At 36.7% G+C, this 12,069-nt stretch overlaps 1 protein-coding gene across 4 annotated transcripts in view; it reads right to left on the bottom strand.

Moving 5' to 3' along the window:
* The window catches only part of LOC134343976 (zinc finger SWIM domain-containing protein 6), a 188,667-nt gene that overhangs the window by 57,038 nt on the left and 119,560 nt on the right, over positions 1-12,069 (bottom strand). For all 4 annotated transcript variants that reach the window (XM_063042984.1, XM_063042981.1, XM_063042985.1 and 1 more), the window contains exon 3: positions 3,200-3,348. In XM_063042984.1, coding sequence (XP_062899054.1) covers positions 3,200-3,348 — 149 coding nt within the window. The remainder of the gene's footprint in view (positions 1-3,199; positions 3,349-12,069) is intronic.

The following is a 12,069-nucleotide window of genomic DNA, read 5'->3' as shown; positions in this document are numbered from 1 at the left end:
TGCTGGAAAAAGGATGCCCGTGTTTCTGAAATCTAAGGCATCTTTGAAAATGTACCGAAAATGGAGAAAATGCAGCATGCATGGACTTGTCATGGTACCAGACATGAGAATACTACAGAAAATTAGCTGTATTGGATGAGGGACAAGAATAGAAAACTGTTCTGGAGTCAACTCTGATATAACTGAGAATTATGAAACCGATCAAGATGGAATGGTGTCAGATGTGCTGTTACTAGCAAGTGAACCAAGAACAGCACAGGAAAAAGTGACGATATATTAACCTGAAGTAGGAAAATAAACTAAAAAACTGTGGAATTTAATTGCACTTTAAATAAAAAGTTTGAAAAAGTGAAGGTATGCTGAATATCAGAAAACAGAGGACTCTGGGGTTAAAATGGAATTTTAAAGCTAGGAAGATAAGATCATGAAGAAATCAATACAATTATCAGCTTTATCACAAGTTACAAGATGTTAAGAAAAATGTACTGATAAGCTCTTATCAGTCCATGCATTTATGGCTGTAGCACTCTGCGTCAAGCTACGTAATACTGGAGCAGCTCAAATTCACTTAGATACCTGAACTGAGGTATAATTATGAAGAAATATTTTAAAAATTGAGTTTAGTACCAGGATAATTGTTAAAGCAAACACCATGCAAGACTTTAAGATTATGTTCAATAATTGGATGGAACAAAATTAAGTTACCACCAAGTTAAGACAGCAAAGATGCATACATCAGGATGCTCTTTATCGACCACAATTCAGCATTCAGTACTATCGCCCGCCTCCAAACAAACCAATAAGCTTCAAGACCTTGACCTCAATACATCCTTGTGCAATTGGATCCTCGATTTCCTCACTTGCAGACCTCAGTCAGTTCGGTTTGGCAACATCTCCATCAGCACAAGCGCACCACAAGGCTGTGTGCTTAGGCCCCCTGCTCTACTGTACTTGCTTTACACTTATGACTGCATGGCGAAGCACAGCTCCAAAGCCGTATTGAAGTTTGCTGACAACACCACTGTTGTCGGCTGAATCAAAGGTGGTGAAGAATCAGCATGTAGGAAGGAGACTGAGAATCTGCCTGCATGGTGTCACAACAATGTCTTACACAACGTCAACAAGTCCACGGAGCTGATTATTCACCAAGAGGAGGAATCTGGAGGTCTATGAGCCAATCCTCATCAAGGGTTCAGAGGTGGAGAGGGTCAGCAACTCTGAATTCCTCAGTGTTATCATTTCAGAGGACTTGCCCTGGGCCCAGTACACGAGTACAATTACGAAGAAAGCACTGCAGTGCCTCTACTTCCTCAAGAGTTTTCAAAAGATTCAGCATGACCTCTAAAACATCCACAAACTTCCACAGATGTGTGGTGGAGAGTATGTTGACTGGCTGCATCACAGCCTGGTATGGAAACACCAATGGCCTTGAACAGAAAGTCCTGCAAAAAGTAATGAATACAGTCCAGCCCATTACGGGTAAAGCCATCCCCACCACTGAGCACATCTGCATGGAGAGTGTCGAAGGAAAGCAGCATCCATCATCAGGGACCTTCACCAGCCAGGTCATGCTCACTTCTTCCTGCTGCCACCAGGAAGGTGGTACAGGAGCATCAGCATTCACACTACAAAGTTCAGGAACAGTTATTACCCCTCAACCATCAGGCTCTTGAACCAGAGGGGACAGCTTCCCTCAACTTCACTTGCCCCATCACTGAACTGTTCCCACAGCCTAATGGGCTCACTCTCAAGGACTCCTTATCTCATGTTCTTGATATTTATTACTTATTTATTATTATTTTTCTTTTGTATTTGCATTGTCATCTTTTGAGCACTGGTTGTCTGCCTTGATTGTTAGAATTGTTTCAAAGCACAAGGTGACGCTTTAGGAAAAAGGATAAAGTTAGTGCAGTGTGTGACTGTAAATTAGTTGGGAGCATTATTACCATAAAAACTTAATAAATAATTTTTCTGCATCTTTCCAGGCTTGAATTACATCCTCTTAAGGTGGTCCAATGACAAATGTGAACCCACATCTCTGCCAACAGAAGGGAAAAATAGAAAAAGCTATTCCTTCACTGACGTCCTACTTTGTACACCATGACCATGCCTAGGGACAATTGCATTGTTAATCCAAATGTTACCATTTCATAATCCTATTACTATACTAGCCAAGTACTTTCCAGTGCTTTAATTTGAGCCCTTTTGCCGCATACTTAATTTCACATTACACAAACAGAGAAAAAGAATAAAGACCTGAAATTCTTATTTTTCCCAATTTCTAAAGGTGCGGCTTGGGTTTTGTTTCAGATTCTTTTCCTGAAAGGGAGTCTATTTTCAAAGAAACACAGATTAATATGCAACGGACAACACAAATACCTGCAATGTTGGTGGGTAATCAAGACAGGAAAACATGAGGCATATTTTTTTAAAAAAGTGAAACAGTGCAATTCTGTCCAGTTTGAGTGTATTCCAGAATAGCCATGTTACTCTGCAGTCATGTTGAAAACAAGAAAGGAAGTGTCGTATTATTACAGTCAAAAATTGTGTAAAGTGTGCATTCTTGCATTATTGAACTTATGGCAACAAATGACAATAGCTCTTTTTAAATTACACCTTCTGGTTTTTCCACAATAATAATTAACACTCCCTTATTTTTATGAAAACATTAAAAGGAACATCCATTATACAAGCATAGAGATTGAGGGCCAGGAATCTTCAGCAAAAAGGTTTTATTCACAGATATTTTCCATGAAAACATTAACCAGGAATTATTTTTGGAAAATCTTCAATTGAATTCTTTCATTGGTTTATCCTTAATTAAACTGCAGTATTTTAAATGAAACCCTAACTCAAAGATGTGCTTACAAGTATACATGAAACCAAAATTTGTTATTAATATTCTGTATTTCCAAACAATGTTAGACAACTTGAGATGCATTTTGAAATTTAATGATTTTGTACCCACACAGGCAACTAGATATTAAAACTAATAAATAGCTTTAAACATGCAAATTTATAATTAAAACTATGATTGTGGGTACAATAGATGAAATGATAATATTTCTGCTCAAGTTCTTCACTTGGCCATTTCTGTCGCTTGATTTACTTTCTGTAAATTATCAATTATTGTATTGATTTGAGACTGGCAGCTCATACTTGCACAACAGCCAAAAGAGAGATGTGTAAAAATCCATACCTTTGCAAACAACAAGTTCAGCTGCTTTCCAGATCCATGGTAACCACCCTGGGAGAGAAATAGTTTAACCTGTTCCTGGACCTGCTCCTCATCCAGGTGCCAACAGTTTTCATCATCTATGCTCGCTCCTGCTGTTGGGTCAGGGGCACCTTCATCAATTGAAAAATAAGTAATTTTTATTGTCATTTCAAATCAAGTTCAGCTCTTTCATTACTTTTGTTTAAAAATTAACATTCAAAGGCAGAAATAACTATTTTAATTCGAAGGTTTCAAAGGTACATTTAATGTTAGAGGAATGTATAAAATACATAACCTGGAATGCTGCTTCTTCACAACCAGCCACGAAAGCAGAGTGCTCCAAAGAATGAATGACAGTTAAACGTTAGAACCCCTCCCATGCGCAAGCAGTGCTAATTCTATTGGTAAAACATGTTGTTTTTTCTTAAACCACAATTTCACATTGAAAAACAGAGCCTATATATTCTCAGCTATCTAGCTGGAAAATAAAATGCAATATCATAAAAAAAATTCTTCCCTCTAAAAAATCCACATTCTTGATGCAAAATAAAAACAACCAGAACTAAGACATTCTGAAGTTGTCACATAATCACCTACAAAGTTATAAATCTCACTTCTAGTATAGATCTTTACTGCTGAACAATAGTTCACAGTGAAAAAAAAATTCTTAAAACAGAATCTTGCGGCAATTTGCCTTAGCATGTTTCTGACGGGCTAATTATGAGTACAATTAGAGACAAGCAGAGGAAATGCAAGGGAGAACACAGAAGTAGGCAAAGAAACTAACTACAGAATCAATAAAAACAGGGAAGTTAACTAAAAAGAATATAACTACTGTTTAAGTACAACTTGTCATAAAACAAAAGCTGAAAAGTCAAAAAAAAACACAAAAAGGAAGATTGTTTGGGCTCCATATCTCAAAGGATTTGCTGTCATTGGAAAGAGTCCAGAGGAGGTTCACAAGGATGATTCTGGGAATGAAGGGGATTAACACATGAGGAGCATTTGGTGGCTTTGAGCCTGTACACACGGGAATTTAGAAGAATATTGGGGTGGGGCGGGGGGAGAGTGGAGAATCTCACTGAAACCTGCCGAACATCGAAAGGACTAGACAGGGTGGATATGGAGAGGATGCTTCCTATGGTGGGGGCATCCAGAACTAGAGGGCACGGTCTCAAATGTGAGGGGCTAACCTTTTAGAATGGACATAAGGAGGACTTTTTTTTTTTAGCCAGCGAGGAGTGAATCTGTGGAATGCTCTGCCACAGACTGCAGTGGTGGCCAAGTCCATGGGTATATTTAAGGTGGAAGTTGATAGTTTCCTGATCGGTCAGGGCACCAAAGGATATAGCGAGAAGGCAGGTGTATGGGGTTGAGTGGGATCAGGGATCAACCATGATGGAATGGCAGAGCAGACTCAATGGACTGACTGGCCTAATTCTGCTCCTGTCCTCTGGTCTAAGATGCAATTAGAAATGATATATATAGTACAGACAATGTCTATAGATCCATTAATTTAGCGGCCCTCATCACAGAATCAGAAAGATACAGCATCAAAACAGTCCCTTCAGCTCATCAAGACTGTCCCAACCATCAATGACCCTGTTTATACTAATCATGCTTCTTTTTTTGTTTCTCCTCACACACTCTTCAACTCCCCCTAGATTCTATCAGTTACCTACATGCTGGGGACAATTTACAGTAGCCACTTGACCCTATTTAGCTGTATAAGCCATTTATCACATCGTTTAACTAAAGGCTCACAAAATGCACATCAAATCAAGAAAATATTAGGCAAAGTGTTCAGTAAATTCAGCAACAAAAAACCTTCATTCGCACAGAGACTGAAGTGTGCTAAAGCTACCCTAGAAATTATTATTATTTATTTTATTTTTTTTTACCAATTTCACTCTCAGGAAAGGGGACTTGAGAGGAGGGCAATTGGAAATTGGACAGTAGCTTGCTAGGACAGAGGGAAGGGTGAGTTTTCTGAAAGCAGATCTGGAAGTGAGGTGGTGGAGAAAATAATTTGAGGTGTTAACAAATCAGCTAACATTGTTATCTTAGAAGTAGCTGGACAATAAAGGTGATTAAAAAGCCAGAAGGTGTGCATCCTGTACTAGCTGGGGCAAGGACAGTGTGCAGATAGTGTACACAACACAGTTAGACTATAGCACTGTCACTAATGCTTGAGGTCTGATCATCACAGTAAAGGAAAGCAGCTGTTGTACAAAGAGAAGTGATTTATCAGAGGTTGCTGGGACCAAAAACATTGTAGCTTTAGGGAAATATTTGATTAGCTGATGCTGAACAGAGAAGGCAGGAGGAGAGAATTGACTAAGGTCCCCCAAAAAAATTTAAAAGATTCCGAATAGGAAAAGAACTTTCTCTTCAAGCTAAAGGACAAAGTTAATAGCAGGACTCTTTGCAGTGTGGAAGAGCAGATGGATCTTGGAGTGCAAGTCCATTGATCCTCAAAGATGCCACACAAGTTGATAGCATGGTTAAGCGACGTACAGTGTGCTGGCCTTCATTAGTTAAGGGACTGAGTTCAAGAGTCATGAGGTTATGTTGCAGCTCTATAAAACTCTATTTAGACCACACATGGAATATTGTGTTCAAGCAACACACATAAAAGTTGCTGGTGAACGCAGCAGGCCAGGCAGCATCTCTACGAAGAGATGCTGCCTGGCCTGCTGCGTTCACCAGCAACTTTTATGTGTGCTGCTTGAATTTCCAGCATCTGCAGAATTCCTGTTGTTTGAATATTGTGTTCAGTTCTGATTGCCTCATTATAGGAAGGATATGGAAGCTTTAGAGTGAGTACATAAGAGTTTTACCAGGATGTTGCCTGGATTACAGAGCGTGTCTTATAAGAAAAGGTTGACCAGGGCAGGGCTTTTCCCTTAGCAGTGAAGGAGGATTAGAGGTGACTTGATAAAGTTGTTTTCGATTATGAGGCATAAATAAGAGTGTACAGCCAGGACCTTTTTCCCCGGACAGCAATAGGTAACACCAGAGGACATATTTATAAGATGAGCGGAGGAAAGTTTAGGAAAGATGTCAGAGCTAGGTTGTTGTTTTTTTTTTAAAAAAAAAGGAGAGTGGCAGGTGCCTGGAAGGCACTGCTGAAGGTGGTGGCAGAAGCTGATACATTAAGGTCATTTCAGAGACTCTTACATGGGCAACTGAAGGAAAGAAACCTGGAGGGAAGGGTTAGGTTGATTGTGGAGTAGGTTAAAAGGTTAGACAACATTGTGGGTTGAAGAGCCAGTAATGTGCTCTGCTTTAAAATAAAAAGGGGGCATATATTTAATGTAATATGTAGAAAAAACTAGAGGATGAGAAAGGAAAAGACATATGGTAAGGGTGTGCAAGGCATGGAAATTGAGGGTTGATGGCGTACTTAGAGCACACAAGGTTGGTGGGGAGGCATTCTATCTAATAGCATTGATATGTCTACTTGTAGAGTTGTGATCTGTAGGGCTATCAACATAATGCTGGAACATAGGATCAGCCTAGATCAGTGATCAGCTCTCATCAATGGATGGCCTCTTCTGTACCGTAAACTTTCTCTAGTCCATTAGACCTGGGAAGGGATGGTGGGTAGTTTACCTTCCTTTAGTAGAGGATCAAAAGATACAGTTCCTGTAATTCCCTTCTACAAAAGTTTGGGAAGAAAACAGCAGGATGAGAAGAGGACAAAAGAGGAAAGACCAAAGCACTAGAAGCACAGCAGAACGAGGAATAAAAAAGGAAGCAGAAGAGTCAACTGAGATGACGGCTAAAATACAGTCCACTAACTAGGTTGCTGACAAGGAGTGAGGAGTTTTAAGAGGCAAGTCCTTGACAAAGAAGAGCAGTGAGTATTTCTACATACCTGGTAACCCTTGAATAGTTATCAATTCTACCAATGAACAGGAATGCTTACATTTAATCTAGCCAAATTTAGAAATGGATTATTCAGACAATTTTCCTTTAAATCTTTTTATTGAATAAGTATACAAAAAGGTAAACCATATAAACATTAATACAATGTTAAAATATAATAAAATTCCAGAAGGTATCAATACCAAAAAAAATACTACAAACAATGTAATTTAAATATAAAAAACCAAGATAACATAATAGTATACTAAATTTTATATATATATATCAATGGAAAAAAAAGAAAAAAAAACCCACCGTGCAACTAACTAAAAGCAAAGCAAAGCAATGGGCTAACTTGAAACCAAACAGAGTTAAACTTAAAATCACGTCTTCAATCCCGACCTCCATTAAAAACAGTGAAAAAAAACAAGAAGGGTATATATTACATTAAATGAAAGTATCGAATAAAAGGTCCCCTAATCTGTTCAAATTTAAATGAAGAATCATAAAGGTTGCTTCTAATTTTCTCCAGATTCAAACATAAAATCGTCTGAGAGAACCAAAAAAAGGTAGTTGGAGCATTAAGCTCTTTCCAATGTTGTAAAATACATCTTTTCGCCATTAAAGTAAGAAATGCGATCATTCTACGGGCTGAAGGGGAAAGATTACTAGAAATTTTGGGAAGTCCAAAGATAGCAGTAATAGGGTGAGGAGAGATATCTATATTTAATACCTTAGAAATAATATTAAAAATATCTCTCCAAAAAGTTTCCAAAGTAGGACAAGACCAAAACATATGAGTTAAAGAGGCTATCTGCCCCGAACATCTATCACAAAAAGGATTAATATGCGAGTAAAAACGCGCTAACTTATCTTTGGACATATGTGCTCTATGAACCACTTTAAATTGAATTAGGGAATGTTTAGCACAAATAGAGGAAGTATTAACTAATTGTAAAATCTGCCCCCAATCATCCACAGAAATGGTAAGCCCCAATTCCTGTTCCCAATCTACCCTAATTTTATCAAATGGAGCTTTCCTAAGTTTCATAATAATATTATAAATCATAGCCGATGCACCTTTCTGACATGGATTAAGGTTAATTATCGAATCTAAAATATATGTAGGAGGAAGCATAGGAAAGGAAGAAAGTATAGTACTTAGGAAATTTCTAACTTGTAAATATCTAAAAAAATGTATTCTTGATAAATTATATTTATTAGATAATTGTTCAAAAGACATAAGGGAACCATCTAAAAATAAATCCAAAAACCGTAAAATACCCTTAGTCTTCCAGGTTTGAAAAGCGCGATCCGTAAAAGAGGGAGGAAAAAATATGTTACCTAAAATAGGAATCGCTAACCCGAATTGATTAAGATCAAAAAATTTTCTGAATTGAAACCAAATGCGCAAAGCATATTTAACTATCGGGTTAGAGACCTGCTTGAGGCGTTTCGAATCAAAAGGGAGAGAGGAGCCTAAAATAGAGCCAAGTGTATAACCCTGAACAGATTGTAGTTCCAATGCTACCCATTTAGGAATAGATAGTATATCCTGATCAAGTAACCAAAATTTCATATGTCGAATATTAATAGCCCAATAATAGAATCTAAAATTAGGTAATGCTAAACCTCCATCTCTCTTAGCTTTCTGTAAATGTATTTTACCCAGTCTCGGATTCTTATTCTGCCAAATAAATGAAGAAATTTTAGAGTCAACTTTATCAAAGAAAGATTTTGGAACAAAAATTGGTAATGCCTGAAACACATATAAAAATTTTGGCAAAAAAAACATCTTAACTGCATTAATACGACCAATCAAAGTTAAATATAAGGGAAACCATTTAGATGAAAGTTGAGTAATATGGTCTATTAATGGTAAAAAGTTAATCTTAAATAAATCTTAATATTTACAAGTAATTTTAATCCCAAGATAAGAAAAATAATTATCAATCAATTTAAATGGAAATTTATAATATAAGGGAAGATGTTTATTAATCGGAAAGAGTTCACTCTTACTAAGATTTAATTTATAACCTGAAAAAAAACCAAATTGTGCTAATAACTCTAAAACAGCAGGAATGGATTTCTCAGGGTTAGAAATATATAACAGTAAATCATCAGCATAGAGTGATAATTTATGGGACTTTAATCCCCGAGTTATCCCAGTAATATTTGAAGATTCTCGAATGGCAATTGCAAGAGGTTCTAATGCAATATCAAATAATAGGGGACTAAGAGGACAGCCTTGTCGAGTACCTCGAAAGAGAGGAAAAAAAGGTGAGTTTAAAGAGTTAGTACGGACCGAGGCTACAGGGGAATGATATAACAGTTTAATCCAGGATATAAATTTCAAGCTAAAATTAAACATTTCAAGCACCTTAAATAAATAGGGCCATTCTACTCTATCAAAAGCTGTCTCGGCGTCTAAAGAAATAACACACTCAGGAACATTTTGTGAGGGAGTATAAACAATATTTAACAATGTGCGAATATTATAAAAAGAGTAACGACCTTTAATAAAACCCGTTTGGTCTTCCGAAATAATAGAAGGAAGTACTTTTTCTAGTCTATTTGCTAATAACTTAGAAAAAACTTTAGAATCAACATTTAATAAAGATATTGGTCTATAAGATGCACATTGAGCAGGGTCTTTATCCTTCTTTAGTATTAAAGAAATTGATGCTCTATTGAAAGATTCAGGAAGTTTACCAAGTTTCAGAGAAGCTTCAAAGACCCTACAGAGCCAAGGGATCAATAAAGAAGCAAAACATTTATAAAATTCAACGGTAAACCCATCCGGGCCAGGAGCTTTCCCCAGATTCATAGAAAAAATAACATTCTTAATCTCATCCATAGTAATGGAAGTATCTAATATAGAAGACATATCCTGTGAAATCTTAGGGAAGTCTAACTTATCTAAAAAATCATTCATATATTTAGAATCTCGAGGAGACTCTGATTAATATAAAGAAGAATAAAAATCACAAAAGGTTTGATTAATCCCCACATGATCCAGTATCAATCAATCATTTTGGTCATAAATCTGATTGATTTGAGATTTAACATAATTAGATTTCAATTGATTAGCCAGCAGCTTGCCAATTTTGTCACTGTGAACATAAAATTCACTTCTTGTTTTCTTTAATTGGTTTACAATCGAGGACGATAGTAATAAACTGTGTTCCATTTGAAGTTCAGTTCTTTGTTTGTATAACTCCTCAGAAGGAGCCATAACATATTTCTTATCAATTTCTTTAATCTTGTCCACAATTGCCATCTCCTCCTGCTTCTGTTTCTTCCTCAAAGCAGCAGAATACGAAATAATCTGACCACGAATATAGGCTTTAAAAGTGTCCCAAAGAGTGTTAACCGAGATATCCTCTGTATGATTAATTGTAAAAAAAAAGCTCAATCTGTTCACTTAAAGTTAACAAAGTCCGAATCCTGAAGCAACAGCGAATTAAAAACGCCATTGTCTATTATTTTGTATATTGACCATAATTTTAATAGAAAGCTTAAGTGGAGCATGATCCGAAATGGTTATAGAATCATAATCACATTTAATCACTGAAGGAATAAGACGAGAATCAATAAAAAAATAATCAATTCTTGAATAGGAATGATGAACATGTGAAAAGAAGGAAAAATCTTTTTCCTGAGGGTGCAGAAAACGCCAAATGTCCGTCGACCCAGAATCAGAAAGGAAAAAGTTAAACAAAGTTGCAGATTTATTAGGTAAGGTCCGTAAAGGAGCCGAACGGTCCAAAGCTGGAGACAAACAGGTATTAAGATCTCCGCCCCAGATCAATGAAAACTCGTTCAAATTCGGAAACTGATTAAACAATGATTTATAAAATTCCGGACAATCCATATTAGGAGCATAAACATTAACCAAAACTACTTTTTTATTAAATAGTAAACCACTAACCAATAAAACTCTACCATTCGGACTGAGGAATCTATAAAAATAGAGACGCCTCGAATCTTAGCATTGGAGTTCGAATGAAATTGTTGCCCCTTCCAGAATTTAAAAAAACGTAGTCTGTCCCCCCTCCGTACATGGGTCTCTTGTAAAAATAAAATTTGTGCTTTAAGTCTCCGGAACACTTTAAAAACTTTTTTCCTTTTAATAGGATGATTAAGACCGTTAGTATTCCAGGAGACAAAATTAATAATAGACTCCATAAATCCTAAAGTCAACCCACATCGAGGGGGATTGACGATAGGCTCGACCCACGAACCCGGAGAGGAAACAGAACATACAAAAGATACCGGGAAAAAGGACGCAACCAGTACTTCAATAATGTATATAGCCCAAAGAGAAAAAAACTAAAACGTGAAGCCCCTCCCACCACCCCCCCCGCCCCAAGACCCCAAGGCAAAATCTAAAGCAGACCCGCCGGAAAGAAGCAAGCGCTAAAACTACCCCCATGACTTCCAGTATACGCTCCCTAAAAAAAAGGTATAAATATGAAAAAGATCAGCTAACTGTAAAACGGTAAAAAAGTAAAAAAAAAGGTAACTCAATTAAAATACACACACAACAGAACAAAAGCCAGAAAATATATATTAAAAAAAACCACAATAAACCCCAAACCCATGAATAAACAAAAAAACAAGAAAAAATAAGATTATTAACATAAACTAGTTATAAAAAGCAAAACAAAATAAAATTTAAAAAAAAACTACAAAATTTAAGGCCACACTGGAAATACGTAAGATGACAAACAGGAAGTAACCACCCAAAATCCCCTGGGAAAAGAAAGAAATGACGCAGTTAAAAAAAGTTTAGCAACCATATTAAGAAATCAAAAAAAATAAACTTTTCTGCCCAAATAGGGCATGAAAAAGTTAAAACCAACCAATTCACAGCCTCCGATCAACGGAGATAATTAAAAAAAATAGCAATTAAGATGTTGAAGGTGACAATTGATCCAGAAAACTCTGGGCATCCGATGGAGAATCAAAAAAACGAAGGA

Source organism: Mobula hypostoma, chromosome 3, assembly GCF_963921235.1.
Source record: "Mobula hypostoma chromosome 3, sMobHyp1.1, whole genome shotgun sequence".
NCBI classification, from domain to species: Eukaryota; Metazoa; Chordata; class Chondrichthyes; order Myliobatiformes; family Myliobatidae; genus Mobula; species Mobula hypostoma.
Note: the sequence above shows the minus strand (reverse complement) of the source record. Positions and strands in the feature narration are given on the sequence as shown.